Source organism: Theropithecus gelada, chromosome X, assembly GCF_003255815.1.
Source record: "Theropithecus gelada isolate Dixy chromosome X, Tgel_1.0, whole genome shotgun sequence".
NCBI classification, from domain to species: domain Eukaryota; kingdom Metazoa; phylum Chordata; class Mammalia; order Primates; family Cercopithecidae; genus Theropithecus; species Theropithecus gelada.
This window is the reverse complement of record NC_037689.1, coordinates 137,313,932-137,338,732: the sequence shown is the minus strand read 5'-3', so window position 1 is coordinate 137,338,732 and position 24,801 is coordinate 137,313,932. Positions and strand designations below refer to the sequence as shown.

Below are 24,801 nucleotides of genomic sequence, written 5' to 3'. Positions count from 1 at the left end.
ACGTTCCATTCTGGATACTTCTGTACACATATGTGGAAATGTTTATTTTTTTAAAAATTATTTCTTCTTCAAAGGGCCATTATTACCATCTAATTTCTTCCTCCAAGGCTTCTTTCTTTTTGTAATCAGACTCAGAAATCTTTTCCCATTTTGAATTAAACTTATGCTGCACCTTGTTGTCCCCTCAATCTGGCTATCCAGTTCCTCACCTTCCAGACTTTTTTCTCTGATGAGTGCTTTTTGCCTGCTGCCACTGCTCCTAGATCCCTTATGACATTAGCTCTGTGTGTTCTTTCTGTTCTTCTTACTCCCTTGGCTTGCCTGCAGGTAGACCTGGCCCATCCCTTGTGTAGTCTTCCATTCTCTTTCTCATTTCTCCTTTGTTCTTGATACCATCAATTATATCCTCCTTAAAATTATCCTTTCATGGTCTCTGTGATGGTCCATGGTCCTAACATTTTACTTGTCAACATAGTGACTTTTTATTAGATCTTAAAATTTTCTTCCTCAGACCAGTGTGGTTTTTCTTTTATATTGTTCTTGTTACCGGTGCCATTTTTCTCTTGCTCCCTATGTCTCAAAACTACTTTTGATCCTTCTCATCTCCCTCTATATATAGTCACCATGTTCTGTTGGTCCTACCTTTTGTCATAGCTCTCATTTTGATGCCATCTTTCAAAACCTTTTACTGCCCAACTAGTCCAAGCCCTTATGACTTTACACATAGACTATTTGATTTAGTCTCCTCACTGGCTTCCTTGCTTTCACCCATCCATTTTTAATCTCTCCACACTCCCAAATTAATCTTGTTAAAACATAACTCTTCCTATCATATATTCTTTTTCGGACACTTTCAGTAGTTTCATAGTCCCTTAGGATGAAGGGCAGTTGACTGAGTGTGGCGCCTGGGGCTCCCCACTGTTGTCCCTTAACATGGCTCTACATATTTTGTACTTTGTGTCCACTGTCACTCCTCTCTCTGGCGTACATTCTCCACTCCTGTTGGTTGTTCTTCCGTGGTCTTCCATATGTCATACTCAGGGCAACTTTCAAAACTTTTGTCACATCATTTCCTCAACTGGCATTCTCTCTGAATTCCCCTGGCCTAACAAAAATTTTACTCATAATGAAACCTAGCTGAAGGGCCGCCTCCTACATGCTTTCTTTTCCAGCTCTTCCAGTCCAAATTGATCTGCCTCATCTTGCTTCTTTGTATTCACTAGGTACAAGGAAACTTAGAGTCTCGGTTACCTACTTTTTCATTTCCATATATGCTATAGGATATTCTTTCATATGTGTTAGTCTTGCTTCATCAGATTCTTTAACCGGTTGCTCTAAGTGTCTGTGGCTTTTCTTTTACATACTGCACGCGGACACACACACACACACACACACACACACACACAGCGCCCATCATATTTGGGGCATTTCTTCTGTCTGCCTTCTAGCTCTCAGTCCCCACTGCAATCAGAGGCTCTTCTTTCTTTTCTTCAATCTTGAAAACCTCTCTTGGCCCCAGGTTGGGAATCAGATCCAACCAGAATACACTATTCAAAAGTATCCGTCCCCTTAGTCAGAGGCTTTCCTGCAACAGCGACCTCTTTTTTTTCCCTTACGTTCAGTGTATGCTGTTCAGATTGCTCACCTGGGTTCTGAGTGCTTCACTGCCAGGCAGGTTCCTGACCCCATGCTGCTACTTCCATCTTAATTATGCCACCACTTGTGGTTTAGTCCTCATTCTGTTTTATTTCTGTCACTATAGTTATTTTTTGCAGGATATTACATACTTAGCTGTCATGTTCATGTAGGTGATATTCAAGTCACTACCTCCAATCCAAGTATTTGGTGATCTACTTTACTTCTTCACCTGTTTCCCAAACATGTATTCTTGGGTGTGGCATTATCACCCCAAATCTGACTTCTCTAGAGTCCAACCATCATTTTCCCTGGCATCTTCTTTTTCTATGACTGACCTCAGTGTACTTCCAGATTTCTAGATTCAAAACCTTGGAACCTGTGTTGCCTTCCCACATACCACATACATTACTCTTCCATTGTAGTCTTAGTCACTAAATTTTGTCCGTTTCTTGTTACATTGTCTTTTCCGTCTATTCCTTTCTTTTCATTACCTTTCAGGGCCAGGCCTTTCAATAGCTCACTGAACTCCTGGAACTAGCCACCTAACTTCTCTCTTCACCCACAGTCTTGCTTTCCTCCAGTTCTTCCTACATCCTGCTGTCACTTTCATATCACTCCCTGTTGAACTAGCTCCAGATATTTCTGTCCGTGTTCCCTATATGAAAATTCCAGTTGATCTGGGCAAGCCAGACCTATTCTCTCAGCATGTACTGTATTTATCTGGCTATGTGCTCTTAGATATGCTAGTCTGATTCTCTGGAATACTCCTTTCTTTCTTTGTCATCTATGCGAGTCATACTAATATTTCATGATTTACATCAAATCACTCTTCCTTCTGTAAAATTCCTGATCACTCTGTCATGTGGTGTCTTCTCCCTTCTCTGGCATCCTAGGCCTTCTTATGTGAATGACAATATCATGCATTCCTGCACAGATGCTACATTTTGTTACTTTGTATTGTTCATCTGCTTATCTAATATTCTTGTACTCATGACCTAACTCTACTACTTCATTTATATGCTTTTTAAGGTGTGTAATGAAACCTTATATCTGTTTTGGCTCTTAGCACATTCCTGTATACAATATAAAGCAAGCTATTATAGTTGATGAATAAATAGTATTTTGGTAATTTTTTTTTTTTTTTAATGAAGCTATCCTAGAGATTGAAGAGGTCTTAATCCAGTTGACCTAGGGCTGAGTGAAAAAGTCTATGTTTACGAATCTAAATCCCTTCATGATTTTATGGTCCATGATTGTATATCCTTTTATCTTTCTACAGTGATGAGTTTTACTCTTTGTAGTCTATATTTTCATGCAGAAGCTGTCACCCTTGATAATTTTATTGCCTTCCCTAAACCTTCCCTGGCTGTGTATTTTTTCCTTGAGGTGCAAATTGTTACTGTACACAGTGTAACAGGTGCACTTAGTTAACCATTATTGTAGCCTAGTAAAAACAAATTTAGTTTGGGTTCTTTAATTTTGTCTTTTATTCTTTCACTTACAGGTTATTTCTGACAGTCTTCTATAAAGTTTTTAAGAAGAACCAAGTTGAGGGGAAGGATTGGGGGAAGTTGGCATCTCATAGTCACATCATTTTTGTGTGAAGTGGAATTCGATGTGGGGTTTTTTGTACTATTTAATACAACTAAAACCTGATTGAATTCTATTTAAAGAAATAACCGCAGGGTGCCTTAGTCTCATGAATTATTTTTAATCACTCCAGTTATGTTGAAAATGGATTTTATTTATGTTAACTGGTCAGAACAATTGTGAGGACAGCATTTTTGCAAAGCATTATTTAGTTACTAAATTATTTTTTTTTAAACTGCTAGATTCCAAGGGGTTTTGTGGCTTACCACATCAAACAGTGATTATCTAAAACATAGGGCAGGAGGGCAGCTGATTACCCAATATACTTCCCACAAGTAACTCTGCCAGGAGGTTTTTGGAGAACCCCAAGGCAGAAATATTTTAATACCAGGGATGAACATTTTATTCAGTACCTGTTATGAACATGTCCCTGAACTACACAGTATCATTTATACATCTTGAAGAAACACTCAGGGAATAGTGACAGGCTTTGTACACATATCTTGGGCATCTTTCTGCAAATGTCAACCCCTTTAGTACACCTCTTTTAAAATACAGCTACTCATAGGAGAGGTCAGACCATATTGAGCAGTGAGAGATTTATTAAAGTTTAGTTGGCAGCCAGATAGGTGCAAGAATTTAACATTAGGTAAGTTGGAATAAGTGTTGATGTGCTTCTAGGGAAGGTGAGAGTGTCAGCAGGGAGGAGAGAGTAGCAAGTAACCAAAAACATTGTTCACTGACTTCCTACTTGGTTCTGGTGGCCCTATGTGTGTTACCCCAAATCAGCTTTCTGGCTTCTACTGTTACACATTCAACATCTGATCTGAAAGAACACATGATGCAATGACAAAAGAAGGAAATGTATTGACCTCTAATATGCATGAGAGGCAAAGTTTTTGATAGTTCATATATCACAGAACTAGGACAAGTGGGTGCTGGTGTTACATTTTGAATGGCTGTGTTGTTCTGCATCTGTGAATTTGACACTATTATACATACTACAGTTGGCCCTCCATATCCATGGGTCCTGCATCCACAGATCCAAACAACTGTGGATTGAAAACATTACAATAAAACTAAAACAATGAACAGTATACCAATAAAAATAATACAGATTTTAAAACAATACAGTATGACAGCTATTTACATAGCATTTACATTGTAGTTAGGTATTAAAAGTAACCTAGAGAAGATTTAAAGTATGCAGGAGGATTTTGGTATCTACGAGGGTCCTGGAACCAATCCTCCAAGGATACTGAGGGATGACTGTATATGCACAAACTACCTTTCTGTTTGCAAGGCCGCTATTTACAATTGTGAATGAGGCATAAACCCCTAAAGTAGTCCAATCTTACATTCTTCTTTGACCTTTTTTATACCTCTTTTGTATTTAATATTTAGATTGTCAGAATGGTGAAGAATTTAAAAGGCAGCCCAATAACTCTGTCGATAGGTGATGGTGCCAATGATGTTAGTATGATCTTGGAATCCCATGTGGGAATAGGTAAGATACATCTAATGAGATGGCAGCTGTAAAAAGTATCAGTATTGCTTTTAGGTAGTGTGGTCTTACATTCTAGAGTGGCTGTTTTGGTTGCTCATCTTGAATTTGAATTTTGGAATTAAAATTGTTAATTAAATGAATGCCTCATCTGATCATGCAACATGTCCATCCCAAGGTCCTGCCCTGTGGTAGAAATGTAGCAATGTAACAAAGTTAAAGGATGTTTTTCAATTAGCCAAGTAGAGTGAATTTCCCAAAGCTACTGGCAGCACAATTGATTGTTTAGCTCTTACTTTGACAGCATGCGTGAAACTTTTATTGATTTTCTGCCCCTGGCCAGACTGCCTACTTATGTTGCTGTCCTATATCTTTTGAGACCTCAACTGTTTGGGGCTAAGAAATGATAATTGATTGGCTGTTTTTAACATGGCAGTATTAATGGGTGGTTTGGGCTGTAGTGTTGAATTTATATATTGACATGCAACAACAGCTTTTCCACCACCTGTATCACTTTTTCCTTCTCTGATTGCTATTAGGCAGCACAGCTAACTCCCCAGCAAGTTAGTTAGCTAGTTTGTTTGTTTTCGCAGGGTGGTGGGACCAGATATGGAATTCGTATCTTGGGAATTATTGTACTGCAGTTTAGATTCCCAAATTGTTCTTTTCATTTGGAAGTATTCCTATTTATTGTGCAACTTTTAAGTTCTACTCATTGGTTATCCAAGTGTCAAATGGCCTAAAGCTGCTCGAGCTCATAGAACCCTTGCGCTGCTAGTCAGGGTTTCATTCATGAAAGAATTTCACCGTCTTCTCATTGAGCCCCTAGACCACAAACCCCAGGTTTCTGAGTTGCCTTAATATAGCACCTAGTCTAGGGTCATACACAATTTAGCCCTTACTGAGTGACTTAATAATTTTTAAGTTGAATTTTTTTCCTTCAGATAATTTTTGCCTTGTAATGATTGAAATAATGATTCTATTTAATTGTTGTATGCTGTGTTACAAATAGAGAGTTACCAGTTAAACTTAAATTATTTGGTAAGTCTCAGTGTCACTGTTAAAGAAAGCTCTTTTGGTTTTTAAAAAAGGAAAACTAAATGATAGAATTGAACTATAACATTTAAGCAAGTTGAAACTATGAAAATAAATCAGGGAGTCATTTATTCTAGAAAATGCTCACTGTATAGAGATACTCTCTTTTAGGTATTAAAGGCAAAGAAGGTCGCCAAGCAGCTAGGAATAGCGATTATTCTGTTCCAAAGTTTAAACACTTAAAGAAACTGCTATTGGCTCATGGACATCTATATTATGTGAGAATAGCACACCTTGTACAGTACTTCTTCTATAAGGTATGTGATAAAATATATGTAATTTAATTTCTTTTTAATCCAGCATTGACTCAGCTTGGTCATGGTGGTGGTGTTCTTCCTTTTTTTTTATGCTGCTTTTGCTATCTCATACTGAAATTTGCAGTCAACAAAGCAGAGGTTGTCTATTGGATGAATCAGAAAACAGAGATTCCTTTTGATGCAAAATATTTGATAGGAATTTTTAAGCCCTCTTTATTGAAATATAAATTAAATACAATAAAGTGTATTCATCAAAAGTGTACAGTTCCATGAGTTTTGCCAGTTGTATCCATCCATGTAACCATCACACCAGTCAAAAAATAGAACATTTTGGCTTGCTAGTGGCTCATTCCTGTAATCCTAGTGCTTTGGGAGGCCAAGGTGGGAGGATCACTTGAGGTCAGGATTTTGAGACCAGCCTGGGCGATAATGAGAGACCTTGTCTCTACAAAAATAAAAATTTTCTAAAATGAAGTTTTTGCAGTCATTTATAAATTGTCTATAAGCATGCCAACCAAGAGAACTACTGGTAACATTTTGATATGTGACCTTGCTGGTCTTTTGTCTGTACAAATTAATGTATATATGTATTTTTTTTGTACTTTTATACACTATACACTACATATGGGTTTTTAAAATTTTTTTGAGACATAATTTAACAAAATTCACCTTTTTTAAAGAAACATTTTCTTAAAGACAGAGTGTCTCTCTGTTGCCCAGGCTGGAGTGCAGTGGTGTGATCTTGGCTCACTGTAGCCTCTGTGTCCTGGGTTCAAATGATGCTCATGCCTCAGCTTCCTGAGTAGCTGGGATTACAAGCCCTTGCCACCACACCTGGCTGATTTTTGTGTTTTTAATAGAGACAAGGTTTCACCATGTTGGCCAGGCTGGCCTTGAACTCCTGACCTCAAGTGATCTGCCCCCATCAGCCTCTCATAGTGCTGGGATTACAGGCTTGAGCCACCACACTTGGCCTAAAATTCACCATTTTAAAGTTTATAATTCAATGACTATAGTGTGTTCACTATGATGTGCAACCATCATCGTCTAATTCTAAAACTTTTCTATCATTCCCAAAAGAAACCTTGTACCTATTGGTATAATACATATTGCTTTGCACTTTGCCTTTTTCACTTAATTTATATTGTGAACATTTTTCTCACCCAACTTAATATTCTTCCAAAACATAATTGTGCAACATCGCAAATCCCCAATATTGGACACTGAAGTAGTTTCCTCAACAATACCTTGGTTTCCTTTTATCACGAAGCATTAGTGTATACATTAGACTGAGTCTGCATACCTGTTATTGTCTACCAGGGAATAGAATTTACTAAATTTCTTAATTAGATTCTAGTTTGTAGATATTTAGTGCATCTTCCAACTACTCGAATCATATAGTATTTAGCATATGATTCAAGTAGTCATATTTGAATTTCATACCCTATATTTTATAAGAGTTAAAGCTCAGCACCTGATTTTGTGTGTCAGTTGTCTATAGTCAACTCTAGGTCTTTCTTACTAACTTTATATTTCAAGAAAGTATTTATTTATAAAACTATGAACCCAGTTTCACAAATTATTCTAAGACCCTGCTAGCCGGTATTTGCTGGTAGCCAGGCCAAACACTGTGGAGGAGGAAGATCATGATGATGATGGTAACCCAATATGTGTAAGGTATTTTGTGAGTTCACAAAATCACTTTTTAAAAAATGTAATCCTCACAAACATCCTATGAGACAAGTAGTATTATCTCCATTTAAGATACATGGAAAGTAGAGCTCAGAGAGATGATATAACTTGCCTTTGGCTTTCCATCCAGGAGGCGATGTTCCACCATAGACTCATTTACTCCAAATCCGGGACTTTTTATGTGTCACAGTTAGGGTCTTTTGGGCCTTGCACCCAGTAACAGTAGCTTATGGAAATAAAGAGTTATTCTCTCTTGACCTCCACCTAGCAGGAGATCCCTTGAAGATTTGTCATTCAGATCTGCCTAGTAATCTGAACCTATTCCAGAGGCTTATTTTGCCTCTTTCGAGTTTTGGCCTGCAGTTTAAGCAACTGCCACCAGATGGAAGGAATGCTCTGTTAAGGAGAACAAAACAAGCTTTAAAATGGCAAATGTTGACCAGTGGTTATTTATGTAGATTATATTCTCTGTCTTCGTTAGTGTCTCTAGGCTCATTATCATCTTGGTTACTGGCTCAGCAGTATTTCTTTTTTATTACTATCTTTTGTGCCAAGAGGATTTCTAAAATTTTCAACTCTATTTGGCTGAGCTAAGAGGTCTTTCTGTCCTCTCGCCATCGTCTTCAAATTGTTATTGCCCACTCCTGGAGTACTTCAGTGACAGGTCTTCCTACCTTCTGTTTCTCCATTTAATCCTCCTTATATAATTCAGCTAGATTAGTGTTTAAAGAATGCCACTTTTCAACTTGTCCCTTAGAAACTTTACTCTCCATTGTCTCAGCTTTAGTCTGGCTTTTAATGCACCCCACAATGTGACCCTGTCTTACCATATAAGTTTAAAATATATACATTCTTGCCTTGGTTCCTGCCATCAACATGTCCTGTTCATCTTTATTCATAGTTCAAGTTCTAACTTCTTTATTCAATCAGTCAACAAATATATTTTAAACGTGTTACCATGTGCCAAGGCCTGTTTTAGGCGCTTGAGGATACACCATGGTGTAAGACAGGCAGTGTCCCTGTTCTCATGAAAATTAGATTCTGGTGGGTGAGGTAGATACCCACTCTCCCTTATCATGAAGCAACCTTGTGATCCCCCACTGAGCTCTACCTGCTTCAACCTCAGAACACTTATTTTTTTCATAAACTGTGACTCTAGAAATACTATGGACTATATTTTGCATTGTACCAGAACTGATAATGTACAAATGAGTGTTGCTTTTCCAGGTGATGACCTTGGGAGCTCTGACTCATGCTGCAGGGGTGATTAAAAACATGTTGAGCTCATTTCTTTAGAAACATCCTCCAGAGTCAGTAGTACATTGATTTAAATATCCTCAGCTATGGTAGATGTTCATCCTTTGGGGTTGCATTTGATTTTTAAAAACAGTCTCAAGTCTCCTAGAGCTAATTCTGGAGAATTAGCTGACAGAAGGGAGGAGACTAGTTTTCTGGCATGACTGGAAAGTGGGCTGTTGAAGGGGCTTCTCGAAGAGAAGTTCAGAGACATCATGAACAAGTAACAGCAAAGAAGCTCACAGCCTGCTTTGAAGAATAGCAGTTATTTGAAAATTCTAGTCCTGGTAGTTTTGCTTAAAGATATTAATTTCAGTATTTTATAATCACACTTAGTAACTTTTACTACCTTATGACTTCCCAGCTTGTGTTTCTTTTCCGCTTGTCTTTTTAGTATTTCTAAAATTAAACAATACGTCCCTTAGGACAGTGGTCCCCAACCTTTTTGGCACCAGGGATCTCAGGCCCTAATGCTCACTTGCCTGCCGCTCACCTCCTGCTGTGCATCCTCGGGGGAGGGGAGGGGGTCCCTGACTTAGGAAAAAGAAGTTGACTCTTTTTTTGGTATCATCTGTGTGCCATCTTTGTGTGTAGTAGATGCTCAATAATGATATGTTGATTGTTTGATGAGATAGTAATAAAGGCATTAAAGCATTAGTTGATACTGTTAGTGTCAACATAATCTATAATAATTTCCCAACTATTTGTTGGCATTAATTGACTTTAAATGTACACTTGCAGCATTGTCAGTCTACTATATGGTTTGCAAATCTAATTGGTGTTAAAGATACAGTGTCATTAGGTGTTCATATTGGATGAGCTCATTTATTTCCTGGAAGAAGGATAGCAACAGATTCTCATTAAGTAAATAAGATCCTCTTCTGCCTTGATAGGGCAAAAGTTGGCCTTAATATGAATTAATCATTTTTTTAGTTGTTTCCTTATGTCTGTGGAATAGAGGTTTATTGCATTCTGGCATTAGAAGGATTTAGGAATAATTATAAACTATTTGGAATATAGTTTCCCATTTTAGTTTAGCAAGTTGATTAAGTGAAAATGTTAATCCTTGTCTTCATTTTTTTTTTCAGAATCTTTGTTTCATTTTGCCACAGTTTTTGTACCAGTTCTTCTGTGGATTCTCGCAACAGGTTTGTTTCCCAAGTTTTCGTTATAATGTGGTTTATATTTGCTGTTAATAAATTACCCTTATATATTAGATTTATAGAGATTAGAGATGTATATACAAAGTAAAAGGATCTCTTGGTTTTGACGATAGCAAATGTGTATGTCTTTGCTTTACTAGCTTTCTTATTGTTATCTTCATTTTGAAATGCTTTTGGTACATCCTGTTGGAGATGTGATAACATTAAAAAGAGTATTTTGAATTTTTTCTTTTTATCAATGTATAAAATGTTTCATAATTCTAAAATGTTATAGTTTAATATTTTATCAGATGAAATCTCCCAACTTTGCAGGCTCTCAGGTTAGTTTTATAGAAAAACATTAATCTTTAAGCTATCCAAGAACCTGTGATTCCTAGAGAAAGCCTTGGATTACGTAAAGCAGCTATAGATGTTTTGCCTTCTGTTGTTTTCTGAACATGTATTACATAAGGAATATGTTATATATTAACTTGATACATAAGTGGTAGGATAGCGAGGCATCTTTGTTTTAAAAACTGTAATGGATTTGACATTGCTTCTAATGGGAGGTATAGCAAAATACAGGAGCTTATAATACTCAGTGACTCAGAAATTTTATAATTAATCTATGAGAAGTTCAATGATTTTTCCAAACTGAGCTACCACATTGCCATAGGTGTTAAGTTTCTAAATTTCAAAGGCAAGCTTTACATACGCTTCTGTGAATACAAAGTACACTTATGAATACACTTATGTATTCTTCTTGGTTCCTCCTGGTAGGAAGTGATTTTCTTCTAATTCTTTGGCAGCATTTTTTTTTTTTTTAAACTTTTAGGTTCAGGAGTGCATGTGCAGGTTTATATTGGCAAACTCATGCCACAGGAGTTTGGTGTTCAGTTTATTTTGTCACCCAGGTAAAAAGTATAGTACCTGGTAGGTAGCTTTTTGATCCTCTCCCTCCTCTCACTCTCCACCCTGAAGTAGACTCCAGTGTCTTTTTCCCTTCTTTGTGTCCATATGTTCTCATTGTTTAGCTCCCACTTACAAGTGAGAACATGCTGTATTTGGTTTTCTCTTTCTGCATTAGTATGCTTAGGATGATGGCTTCCAGCTCCATCCGTGTTGCTGCAAATGACGTGATCTTATTCTTTTTTATGTTTGCGTAGTATTTCACGGTGTATATGTACCACATTTTCTTTTTCCAGTCTACCATTGATGGGAATTTAGGTTGATTACATGTCTTTGGTATTATGAAGAGTGCTGCAGTAAACGTGTGTGTGTGTCTTTATGGTGGAATAATTTATATTCCTTTGGGTATATACCCAGTAATGGGATTGCTGGGTTGAATGGTAATTCTGTTTTAAGGTCTTTGAGGAATCATCACACTGCTTTCCACAATGGCTAATTTACATTCTCACCAGCATTCTACAAGTGTTCCCTTTTTTCTGCAACCTTGCCAGCATCTGGTTTTTTTTCTTTTTTGACTTTTTAGTAATAGCCATTCTGACTGGTATGAGATGATATCTTGTTTTTGTTTTGATTTGCATTTCTCTAATGATTAGTGATGTTGAGCGTTTTTTCATATGCTTGTTGGCTGCGTGTTTGTTTTCATTTGAAAAGTGTTCGTGTCCTTTGCCCACTTTTTAATGGGGTGATTTGATTTTTGCTTACAAATTTATGTAAGTTCCTTATAGATGTTGGGTATTAGACATTTGTCACATTCATCATTTGCAGATATTTTCTCCCGTTTTGTAGGTTGTCAGTTTACTCTGTTGATAGTCATCTTCTTGTATGCAGAAATTCTTTATTTAATTAGGTAACATTTGTCAGTTTTTGTTTTTGTTGCTATTGCCTTCAGCATCTTTGTGATGAAATCTTTGCCAGCTCCTATGTCCAGACTGATATATCCTAGGTTATCTTCCAGGGTGGTTATAGCTTTAGGTTTTACATTTAAGTCTTTAATCCATCTTGAGTTGATTTTTGTATATGGCATAAGAAACGGGTTCAGTTTCAATCTTCTGCATGTGGCTAGCAAGTTATCCCGTGCCATTTATTGAATAGGGATTCTTTTCCCCATTGCTTGTTTGTGTCAGCTGTGTTGAAGATCACATGGTTGTAGATATGTGGCCTTATTTCTGGGCTCTCTGTTCTGTTCCATTGTTTTATATATGTCTGTTTTTGTACCGTACCATGTTGTTTTGGTTACTGTAGCCTGTAGTATAGTTTGAAGTCAGGTAATGTAATGCCTCCAGCTTTGTTCCTTTTGCTTAGGATTGCCTTGGCTATTCGGGCTCTTTTTCAGTGCCATATGAATATTAAAATATTTATTTCTAATTCTGTGAAGAATATAATTACTAGTTTGATAGGAATAGCATTGAACTTGTAAATTGCTTTGGGCAGTATGGCCATTTTAACAATATTGATTCTTCCTATCCAAGAGCATGGAATATTTTTCCATTTGTTTGTATCATCTCTGATTTCTTTGAGCAGTGTTTTGCAATTTTCATTTCAAAGATCTTTCACCTCGCTGGTTAGCTGTATTTCTAGGCATTTCATTATTTTTGTGGCTATTGTGAATGGGATTATGTTACTGATTTGGCTCTCAGCTTGGATGTTGTTGGTATATAGGATTGCTACTGATTTTTGTACATTAATTTCGTATCCTGAAACTTTGCTGAAGTTAACAGGTCAAGCTTTTGGGCCAAGGCTGTGAGGTTTTCTAGATATAGAATCATATTGTCTGCAAACAGGGATAGTTTGACTTCCTGTCTTCCTATTTGGATGCCTTTTATTTATTTCTCTTGCCCAATTGCTTTGGCTAGGACTTCCAGTACTATGTTAAATAGGAGTGGTGAGAGAGGGCATCCTTTTCTTCTAGTTTTTGAGGGAATGCTTCCAGCTTTTGCTTGTTAAGTGTGATGTCGGCTATGGGTTTTTCTTAGATGGCTCTTATTATTTTGAAGAATGTTCCTTCAATGCCTAGTTTGTTGAGAGTTTTTTAACATGATGGATTTTATTGAAAACCTTTTCTGCATCTATTGAGATGATCATGTGGCTTTTGTTTTTAGTTCTGTTTATGTGATAAATCACATTTATTGATTGGCATATATTGAACCAACCTTGCATTCTAGTGATAAAGCCTGCTTGATCATGGTGGATTAGCTTTGTGATGTGCTGCTGGATTCAGTTTGCTAGTATTTTGTTAAGTGTTTTTGCATCTATCTTCATCAAGGATATTATGTTGGGTACTGCTATATGCTATGGTGGAAAAAAGAAAGCATAATAAAGGGATAGAGTGTGACTGGGAGAGAGAGAGCTGCTGTTATAGACATCTGAAAAGGTCTCTCTGATGAGATGACATTTGGGCAGAGACCTGGAGGTAAGGGAAGGAATAACGTGGACATCTTAAAGGAAAAGTATACCAGGTAAAAGGAAGGTAAAAGTGTACCAGGAGAGCTCAGGAGGTAATGTGATGTGCATAATCTTTATTTTTGATTTTGGTTTTGTGCTAATGCTGAATGTAGCAACCTTTATTGCAAATATCTTTGGAGTGCCTATGAGTAGTCTGTCTTTTTCAGTCCAGAAGCACATTAGGCATTCTCTGGGACTTGCAAGGAAGACTATGAAGAATGTAGAAATGGACCAGGGTTCAGATTCTTTACACAAAAAGCTTCCCTTTCTTTAGCAAAACTAGGATACTAAATGTCTTTTGTTTAATGAAAAGAAAACATTGTAACAGGTTTCATAAAAAAAAAAAAACAGTATTATCAACTATATCTGTTTGTTTTGGGAATATTCTGTCTCTTCTAATTATGTACCTAAGAATTACAATTATTGGTCATGTGATTTTAAAGTATCATAGTGAAACAAAAGTAGATTGATACTTCTTTTGTTTGAATGAAATTCAAGACTGAATTATACACCAGTCAATCTGAGTTGTACTTTTAAAAATTTACTTGTTAGTGAAAATGAGTAGTTTCCAAAGAAAGTATGGTGTTATGTGCCACGGACTAGTCCTCTCCTTTGAAAACAAAAAGGAATGCAACACCTTTTTTTGTACTTTTAAATTCAGTGGAATATCTTTGTTGAGCTTAAATCTTTGTTTATAGAAAGTATGTTGGAAGTGTCTTTTAACTTCATGGAGAATGTTGCATCCATTATCATTTGCTTTGTCTCTCCTGCCAGCTAGAGTTGTAGTCCCCTCCTCGGGGTTTCCCCAATTCTGCCTCTCCATCTAGAGTTTGAACTCTCTGGTGGACAGGGGATGAATCATCTCTGTCCCTAGTACTTGTCATTTAGTAGGCACTCAGTAAATGTTCTGAAGTCAACTAGTAAACTAACTAATGCACCATTCAAGTAATTCCCAGCCTTTTGGAGTCAGTCTTCATTATGATAGTAATTATCTTTAGTAGCCATTGATTGAAAATACATTATTTTGTTAATTTTTGTCATAGTTAAATGCATTTTATTAAGGGACATTTATACATGTGAAAAATACATATGAGTATGGGGAATTATTCAGGCCACAGAAAATGTTTGTATGACAATCTTTAGCACTGTGTAGATAAATACTGATGTAAATACTTTCATCAGAATGAGGTTCATAGAATTTTTTAAATTTTTTTCAATAAAGGAGGATTTATAATATCAGAGCAGGCCTTTTCAAATGTTACAGCTTCCAATCTGTACTCATTCATTTATTCATCTAGTATTTATTGATTGTTTTTTGTATGCCAAGTTCTGTTACAGGAGCTCAAGATTGTCCAAGTTGTCCAGTCAAAGACCACCAGGAATACACTTGTAGTTGATCAAATTAGGTTTATTACTCAGTTCAGGAAGGAAGAACACACGCCATGGGAAACTGTGGGGCTTCTCAGGAAGAGGATGTTAGAAAAGACTTACACAATTTGGACTTGAAAATACTAACCAAAAATATGTAAAATATTAACCAAAACATTTGTGACACAGGCTGATTGCTGCCTATATTTAGTTTCTCTAAGAATTCCTCACTTACACTTAATGGTGTTTGCTGAAGTAACTCCTGAATAGCTAGTTTTAGCTATTAAGCAACCTTGAAAAGTTATTAATGTCTATTAGAAATGCAACTTATAGCATGTAAACATTCTGAATAAGATTCTGTTAAAGGGGAGGTATATTAATGTGACACATCACAATATGTTAGTTTCTTTTTTATAGTTACTAGGCAGTGACCTTGTTTACAGTTTCCTTTGCCACTACCAAAAGCATGTAAAAAAGTTTCTTATTTTAGCTAGTAAGTTTTCCTCATACATAAATATCATCTTGTAGATGATTGTTACATGAAATTTCTTTCTTTCCTCTGTTGTTTTTCATTTTAGCCACTGTATGATGCTGCTTACCTTACAATGTACAATATCTGCTTCACATCCTTGCCCATCCTGGCCTATAGTCTACTGGAACAGCACATCAACATTGACACTCTGACCTCAGATCCCCGATTGTATATGTAAGTTAAATATATAGTTAAAACCCCCTAAGACTTTCAATGTTGTGGTTTTCATTTTACCTGTAGATGGGAAGAATGCAGAACAATGCACTTGGTTTGTGGTATGATTATGTGGTTCTCTTTGGAATTTTTAGCTATTGAAAGCAGACTGCTCAACAGGAAAATGACATATTTCCTAGGTGTGGGTTCTGTACTTGAATATATGTGAAACATTTAGTTCAGAGTCACTAATTCCTAAAACTTAAACCTACATTGTTATAGTGTTCTGGTGTCTCATGGGAAGACATGATATTTCAACTGCAAAGAAAAGAAAAAGCATACACAAAGATCTTCCGTAGTTTACAATATTGATTCCTACTTGTTGTAGATTGAACCGATGAAGTTATATTACCCTTTCTCATGTAAACTGTGCCTATAGCATTAGCTGCCCCACACCCCTCCTTTATTAGCCCCATTCTAAAACTGTTTTGTTGAAGAAAATAATGGACTCATAAGCCATTGTATTCATTTTGTGTCAGTTGAAAATGGATGCTTTTCTCTGTGGATGGGGGACTTGGCACTAGCTCCAGTTGTTTAACTTATGATTTAATTGGATTTTTGGAATTGTAGCCTACAGCTAAGGATAAAGATATTAATTTACAGCAGATTGTAAGCATTGCTAAATAGTAGGTAGCAAGTGCATTAGAGAGGTTTGGATAGTTTATTTGTATGAAATGAAGATACACAAATTTAAGGGATTTTTTTTTTAACCGACATGACTCATAAAATTTACATTTAGCAATTGTTAAGAATTACACAGTTGTAAAATTTATCATTTTAAAGGTCTTTATTAAAGAAAATTTCAGACATACATAAAAGTAGAGAGAATGCTATTTATATAATGAATGAATGTAAATAGTTGTTGAACCACTCAGCTTGTCCTAACCACTTAGCTTCAACAACTCTCAATTCCTTGACATTCCTATTCCACTGATAACCCCGTCTACTCTATCACAGGCTTATTTTGAAGCACATCTCAAAAACAGTTATTTCAGTATGCATCTCTTAAAGATAAGGATTTTTAAAAATAATAATACCCTATCACTTAAGTCCTTAATAGCAAATAGTCAAGTTCACATTTCTCCAATTGACTCATTTTTTTCATAGCATGCTTATTTGAATCAAGATCTAAAGAAGGTCCGCACATTGCAATTGGTTTATATACTTTCGGAGTCTCTTTTAATGTGTAGGTTAACCTTGCAATTTATTTGTGGAGAAAACCAGATTATTTATGTTGTAAAATTTCTCCCAGTCTAGAGTTTGCTGATTGTATCCTCATGGTGTTTACATATTCTGCTGATCCTGTATTTGTTGTAAATGCATAATTAGATCTAGAGGAGAATCATTAGAACTTTGGTAGAAATCTTACAAGCATCAGCTCCTACTATGCTCTTTATGAAAATAAGGAACCAGGGCCCAGAAATGACTTACCTAAGGACACAGAGTACAACCAGATGCAAAATGAAGATCAGAATTCAGCCCTCTTTCCAGTGCTTTTTCTAGCAGGCCAGTGGTTTTAAAACATTGTTTTAACTGTAGTTGTTTCCAGACAACTTCTAAAGAGAAGCCCAATAGTGCAGTTGCTCTGATTGAAGTGGGGTTTGAGGAGTAGTAAGCTGAATTCCCCCCATTCAGTCCCACCAAGAGCTCAGACTAACATCTGGGCTGAAAGCCTCTGCCACTTACCGTGTGACCTTATGCAGGTTACTGCAATGTGCCTCAATTTCATCTTCAGTAATATATGGGCAACAGTAGCACCTAATCACAATGGTTTTGTGAGGAATAAATGAGCCACTATGTATTAAAGAACTTAAAAAAATAGTGCCTGACAAGTTTTCAAGCAATGATAGCTATTAATCTTACTATTCTAACACCCTCCTCCAGCCTTCAGGGCTCTGCTGAGCACTTGTATAAATTAAGAATGTCAATAATCTGCAAAAACCTGTTGAGTACAAAATATCGTAAGGGTTTCCATAAGGTTTTAGTGACTGTGCTGTAGGTGTAGGTCATGATTTATTGAATTTTGTATAGACTTGCCACATCCGATGCAAAAATAAAGACCGTGGCATACCTTTTGCTGAGCCCAAAGTGCAGCTTTCCTTTTTGACCTCATACTTGCAAGCCATGAATGCCTGCTCTGACAAGACACTGCTCTTGACCTGTCACCAGAGTATAGGTAGTTTATTTACTCTGACTGTTCCTTTGTGAACACGAAGCCCTGGTCTTCCTATATGGCTTTCTGTACAGTATGCCAGTTAATATTAGCGGTGGCATTGTATAGTGTATTATAGATTTTACCTTTGGTGATTTAGTGACTTGGGTATTACCAAACACTTGGATGTGAAACGACATAATTGGATGTTTTTATATTTTTAAGAGACATTTAAAAAGTAAACTGTAGTTTTTCTATAGAGGGAACAGGTGTAATTTGTTTCTTCCACAGCTTTAAAAGGCAAAAGAAAGCGTTCTGGTGTACCTGCTGCCCACCATAATATGGAGGTGCTCAGGCCTGTGCTGCTCACAGCCTCTCCCCAGATCTTGATTCTCTCTCATGCTCTCCTTCACGTTAATTGCCCCATTCTGAGTTTTTGACAGCTTCTTTATTCGAATGCAGCTAGAAAACCTGACCTATAATTCAACGTATCATGCTGCTCCTGCTATTTTCCCACACTGAATGAGATGTACTTCCCATCAGTGGTCTGTAAAGACAGGAACCACTTCCTGCTTTTGCCCTTTCTTCTCCAGCCCAAGTCAGTGACTGTCAAAAGCCACATTGGCTGGCAGTTGTTGGGCACTGCCTGCAAGGATCTTTACAGAGGTGCCTTACCTGTTGTTCCTAGTTGCCTTGGAAACATGACTTACTGGCTATGGGGAGAGCTTGTTTCTGGGAAGTAGCTATCTCATTCTGCCATTTTTCTAGGACAGAGAGCATACGCTGAGTTTCAGATCGCTGCATGCACCTGGAAATCCTAGTAGGTAAAAGTTGCATAATTGCTATGTGCACGAAACCCCATGGTACTCAATACCAACTGAACAAGGATCAGTTGCATTTACATTACAAAGGTGTTTCTTACTCCATACAGCCCAGTGACATTCTTGGTAGTATTAGCGACAAGTATGTTATTTGAGTAATTAGATATCATTTATTAAATGTTAAGAGCAATTTGAAATAGAATCCAAAAGAAACACATGCACCAACCCGTCTTTTTCTGCAGCTCTGCTCCATTAGAATTGGTAGCCTTATTTAGCATTCTGACTTGTGCTGAGAAGGTTGTACTATTTTTGACAGATTTAAACTTAATCTATCCACCTCCCATTTATCAAAGTATCATTATACAACTCCAGACATGTTATTTGACTTGATGGAAAAATATAAAGGGCACCGTAAGACCTAAAAAAAAAAAAAAGGTTAAATTTCCAGGAATAAATCTTGATTAAAATAAATATCTTAATTGTTCTTGGAAAGCTTGGTAGCTTGGTTGAGAGCATATGCTCTGAAGTCAGGTCAATCCAGGATTGTATATTAACTCAGTCTCTTACCAAGTGAACTTTGGCACGGCTGCTACACTAGTGGTTCCCAGACTATACTGCACATTGAAGTCAGCTGGGGGGCTTTAAAAATATCCTGACCTCCAGGTTATACTTTATGCCAATTAAATCAGAATGAAGATGGCAACCAGGCATTAGTTTTTAACGATCCTCAGGGGATTCCAAAGTGCATCAAAGTTTGAGCACCATTGTGTTACACCTTTCTGAGGCTCCTTATTATTAGCAAATACGAGTGGTAGTAATACCTATCTCATGTTTTTATGTGGGTGAAAATAAATGTCTATAAAACTCTGAACCCAGTTCCTGGCATATAAGTACCATTAAATGGAAGCAAATTATTGTTGATGTTATTGTTGTCAGTGGCCAAAAATTTAGAAGAGTTTAGAGAGTTTACTCCAGTGGCTGAGTCAGGAGATGATTGCGTGAAGGTCAGCCTTTGGCTCAGTCTGACCCTTTACCAAAAATCTGTCAGGCCATTAAGGGTAGCCCCCTTCATTATAACAGGGTCAAACTCCATGCCCACCTTTGACATTTCACTGCATGTTTAAATGAAAAGTTTCACTAATGTTTTTTTCTCCCCATTTCTCAATAGGAAAATTTCTGGCAATGCCATGCTACAGTTGGGCCCCTTCTTATATTGGACATTTCTGGCTGCCTTTGAAGGGACAGTGTTCTTCTTTGGGACTTACTTTCTTTTTCAGACTGCATCCCTAGAAGAAAATGGAAAGGTAAAAAGAACCTGTCATTACATCTTTTGGTATTATAAGCATGGCTTATCTTTTTCCCATAGGCACTGGATCTGTCATATACATACTCTAGCTGTAATCATTCTACAAACTTTTTCTGAAGATACAGTAGTTAGTTCTCACAGCTTCTTTAGAACAATAGAAGTGAAATAAGCAATCGCTTTCTGTGTGCATGGCTAACTAGAGAGCTTATGTGCAAACTTTCTGGAACCTTAACTTGGCTGCAATTTTTACTAGATGAACAGAGTTCTTGGGACTTCAGACTTCCGCTCTTTGATGTGAGAAAGGTTTTTCCCATTTTAAAGTAAAGCCCGGCTGCATTCATTTCTTACTTATAGTGGCCTTCTATGCTTGGAGCTGAAGGGGGTAGCTGCCATATCTTTGGAGTGTTTGCCCAGTAGGTGAAGAGAGGAATTGTCTTCTCTCCCTCCTCTTCCCAGTGGAAGCACAGTATTCTCCAGAAAGGCTACTCTGCTCCTGCCAGTGTCTTCCTAGAACATGACTATCTCATTCAGCAGTTGCACTGGGATAATTTTGCCCTGGCTGTACTCTAGGAGAAAATTACTGATGAGGGGGACAGGTGAGGCCTTCTTCCTGCAGCCACACATAGGAAAACAAAAACACTACCTTGCATACTGCTTTCACTAAGTTCTCCTTTGCTATTTCTGAGATTCTCCTTTTATGGTCATTCATTCTTTGTAATCATAATGTGAAGGAAAGCTAAGGTTCAAAAAGGATTTACTGAGGACACTATGTCTGGAAACTGGTAACACCTGTTACAGAAGTAATAGGTTCAGTGAATTTGAACGGTACTTTAAAATTAGGCACTACAGTCAAAAGCTCTCTAATTTGGACTAACAAAAATCAGTTTAGTATGAATCCATGAAAATTATTAATCACAAAGTACTTGCTGGGGAAACACAGATCTACTTTAAAGTAGTCACATGTAGAACTTGCCAAAGAGAGTGTCCTCATAAATCCTGTGCGTACTTGGGAAAATCACATCAGTTTCCCAGGTCAGCTTTGCCCATCAGTAAGAAGAATGGATTTGATTTTATGATTTCCTGGCCTCTTCAGGTTTATAACTGATTGTGTGACTTTCACTTTTTATTTTAGTTTTATTTGGCAGATAGATTTTATATAACTGGCTACTGCTTAAAAGGAGTTTGCTCCAAAGTAGGCAGATACTCTCCTATAGTCAGTGTGATTCATTTGCTCAGCCAACTTTCCAGGTGGTGCGTGAGAGCATCAGTTAAGTGTCTGTTTAATTCATTACCCATTTTGAGTTCATAAAGTTCAAATTAATAAGGTTTTACTCTATATGTCACCTTCCCTCTAAATGTTTGCTGAAATTACAGTAAGTGTGTGAATTACTACTAGCAAGAAAACATAACACTCGTGTATGATTTGAGTGAATCCTTTTTTTTTGCTTCTATTAACCTTAATTTTTGTTTTTACTTTTTTGAAAAAGCCTTTTACATCTCATTTTCTGTTTTAATGTTACGCATTCAGATCTTGACAGCATTTGGTAAGCATATGTGCCATTCATTGCCATCATTTGGATTTATACATGGTATCTGCTTTTTTTTTTTTTTTTTTTTTTTGATGTGCACATGCTGATAGCTCTTGTATTTACAACCAGAAAAATTAGACTCATTTAAAAAATGTAAATCCATTTGTCTACAAATTATTGCTCATTTGAGAGGTTTAATTCTATATTATAGGAAAATCCCATATCAGATTCTTTAGAGACATGAATCATCCAAATGACTTGTTTTGATGAACACTGCTGCTATTAGAGTAGTTGCTTTCTTTGGCCTTTATCACACCAGTGAGTTCCCTGTTCAATGCTGCATGGAGTAATAGAAATAAACCCTACCAACCACAGGTGTAGTGTACCTGTTTGTGAAAATTGGATCCCAGGAAAATCTGGCATTGTGGCCTGATCTTACTGACTAGCTGTTCCCTAAACAATTCATACAAAAATATTTGGCACTTATACACAGGATTAAACTTGGCTTTTTTTTTTAAATGAAAAAATACTAAGATAATACTTGTGTATACATGATACATGTAATTATTAAATGTTTTTCAGGTATACGGAAACTGGACTTTTGGAACCATTGTTTTTACAGTCTTAGTATTCACTGTAACCCTGAAGGTTAGATTTTTACTTATTCATATATTTTTTAATGCTGTTTTTGTAGTACTTTCTTGTCTTATCCTAATATACCATTTTTTGGTCTCCTTTATTTTTTGTTATGGGTTGTTATTCAAGTATTTGCCTTAATACTTACTAAAATGTGTACGATGCTAGGGATTTGGGTATTTGTATACTATTTTTGATCAGTTTTTTCCCAGTATATCGTGATCCTCTTTATTTTGTTTTACTTAAAAAAAATTCAAACACCATACTTATGTTGAAAATCTGTTTCTTCTTTATTGCTATTTTTAAGGCGTTATGATAAGTGGCATATAAACAGGCTGTGGGTGAGAGCGAGAGAGGGAGAGAGAGAGAGAGAGTGTGTGTGTGTGTATGTGTGTTTGTGTGTGTGTGTGTGTGTGTAATTATGTTAAGTACTTGAATCTTCTAAAAATTATACATCTGTTCAAGAACCCCAGGCCTCAAATAAGTATATGTGAGCAAGATAATATGTGAAAAAGGGCTTGGTAGTAGTGAAATCTTATAAAATGTATTCATTACTGATGACCAGGTTGGTAGCTTACGCCTATAATCCCAGCACTTTGGGAGACCAAGACAGGCAGATCGCTTGAGCCCAGGAGTTCAAGACCAGCCTGGGCAACATCGTGAGACAGTGTCTCTATTTATATAGGTATATGTATTTAATTTAAAAATAAATATACAAATAATATATCTATATAAATATAAAAATATAAAATGTATTCATCACTAAAATTTACCCATGTTAGTGATAAAGTGCCTAAGAATATAATGCAGGAAGGTAATTTTGGCAAAATCATTGGCATTGACATGTAGCCATGTGATAATGCTGTGAAGCCTCACTGAATGCTACCCTTGAGGCCCATGATTTGGAAATCTCTTATAGTTGAAAGCATAATTCAAATTATTTTTATCATTCCAATAATCAACACCACACATGGGGTCCACGAGTAAATACGTTTAAATGAATTCCAGCATGTCCAGGGGTTAGAAGCAGAATTCAGAAGTATAATTGTCAAAGGATCTCTCTCAAATTTCTCTCTAAATTTCTGTTCATGGTTTATTTCTCATACCGGATAGAGCTAACATATGTTTGCTTTATTCATCTATTTCAGTAACATGTTAGGACCTTAAAAGGACATTACAATTCATCTTAGTATAGCCACTTACTAGCTGTGTGTCCTTGGGCAAGTGACTTTACCTCTCTGTGCCTCACTTTCCTCTTCTATAAAGTCGAGATAAAAGTAGAACCTACCCTTAGGGTTTTTTGAGGACTCAATTAGTGAATAAAGCACTTAGGGTGGTGCTTATTTCAATAAATGCTACTTTTCGGTTTTTATTATGTCTCACAGTATCACAATTTGAAATGGATGCCTCCCCGCTCCTTTTTTCCCCTGGCCTTGCATATAGCCACAGGGCTTCCAAATGGCCTTCACAGTGTTTCTCAAGTGTATCTCAAAGACTTCCACTCCCTCCTCTTGGGATTAATATTAGTATTATCTTTGGATTCATATTAGTATTTTCCCTAACAACTAGAAGAGTAGCAGTTCAAGATTGAGCTACATTAATAATGTTATCAACATCCTGTTTATAAATGAGAAACTATAACTGAGAGCTGATGACCATGGTGTCACAGCAAGTAACAAAACTGAGACATCATCTCCTCTATAAAAATTAACAGCTCTGGATATTAGCTCATGTGACCCAGAAGTTTTAAGCAAGCGAAATAGACCATACTTGTTGAAAACCCCAGATGCCACAATCTGAAAACGTGATTGGTCCTGGCAGAAACATGAAGAGATTAAAATCTAACTGAATATTTTATTAATTTAATGGAATAGATACAGGTTTTTCAATTGGAAAGATACACTACATAGTCAAACTCATGATTCATTGCTACATGATGTTGGGGTATAGAGCCTTTGCATTTAGTGACTCCCATCTGTTATATTTGAGCTTTCACGGCACCTTTGAAAGTTTTGTAGTTTGTCTACCCTTCCTAGCTACCCCTTCCCTCTCCTTCTTTTCAGCGTATCTGCCTCCACCAGCTAAGTCTCCTTTTGCCATCATCTTCCTGGCAGCCATTGCCTGAGGACCTGGGGCTTGGGCCTCCTAGATATTACCGTTACTTCACTCCTTGCCCATTCCCCAGTACTGAGATATCTGCAGCCCTACACCTACCAGCTACTCAGCCTGATCACACCTCCAGCCTGTACTCCAGAGTTTAGAGGCCTTAGGGCAGAGCTTAGGTTTCTCACTTTTGTTCTTTGAAAAACCTGGATTCTGTTTTAGTTCCACTCTCCTCTGGATCTCTGGCACAAGCTAGATCCTTCCATAGGTATCATTGTGTACTAGTTATTAGATACTATAGCATATTGCCTGGTGCAATTTGTAACCATCATGAAACCTTTCGTGTTGTTATCTTTTCAGCTTGCTTTGGATACCCGATTCTGGACGTGGATAAATCACTTTGTGATTTGGGGTTCTTTAGCCTTCTATGTATTTTTCTCATTCTTCTGGGGAGGAATTATTTGGTAAGCAATTGTACATATGTGAGCAGTCTGTAAATAACAAAGTAGACACACG

At 36.9% G+C, this 24,801-nt stretch overlaps 1 protein-coding gene across 6 annotated transcripts in view; it reads left to right on the top strand.

Annotated features, from left to right (window-relative positions):
* Positions 1–24,801, top strand: part of ATP11C (ATPase phospholipid transporting 11C) — a 201,526-nt gene that overhangs the window by 162,148 nt on the left and 14,577 nt on the right. For all 6 annotated transcript variants that reach the window (XM_025373047.1, XM_025373044.1, XM_025373045.1 and 3 more), the window contains 7 exons: positions 4,633–4,735; positions 5,939–6,084; positions 10,161–10,220; positions 15,572–15,699; positions 19,880–20,015; positions 22,129–22,194; positions 24,646–24,749. In XM_025373047.1, coding sequence (XP_025228832.1) covers positions 4,633–4,735; positions 5,939–6,084; positions 10,161–10,220; positions 15,572–15,699; positions 19,880–20,015; positions 22,129–22,194; positions 24,646–24,749 — 743 coding nt within the window. The remainder of the gene's footprint in view (positions 1–4,632; positions 4,736–5,938; positions 6,085–10,160; positions 10,221–15,571; positions 15,700–19,879; positions 20,016–22,128; positions 22,195–24,645; positions 24,750–24,801) is intronic.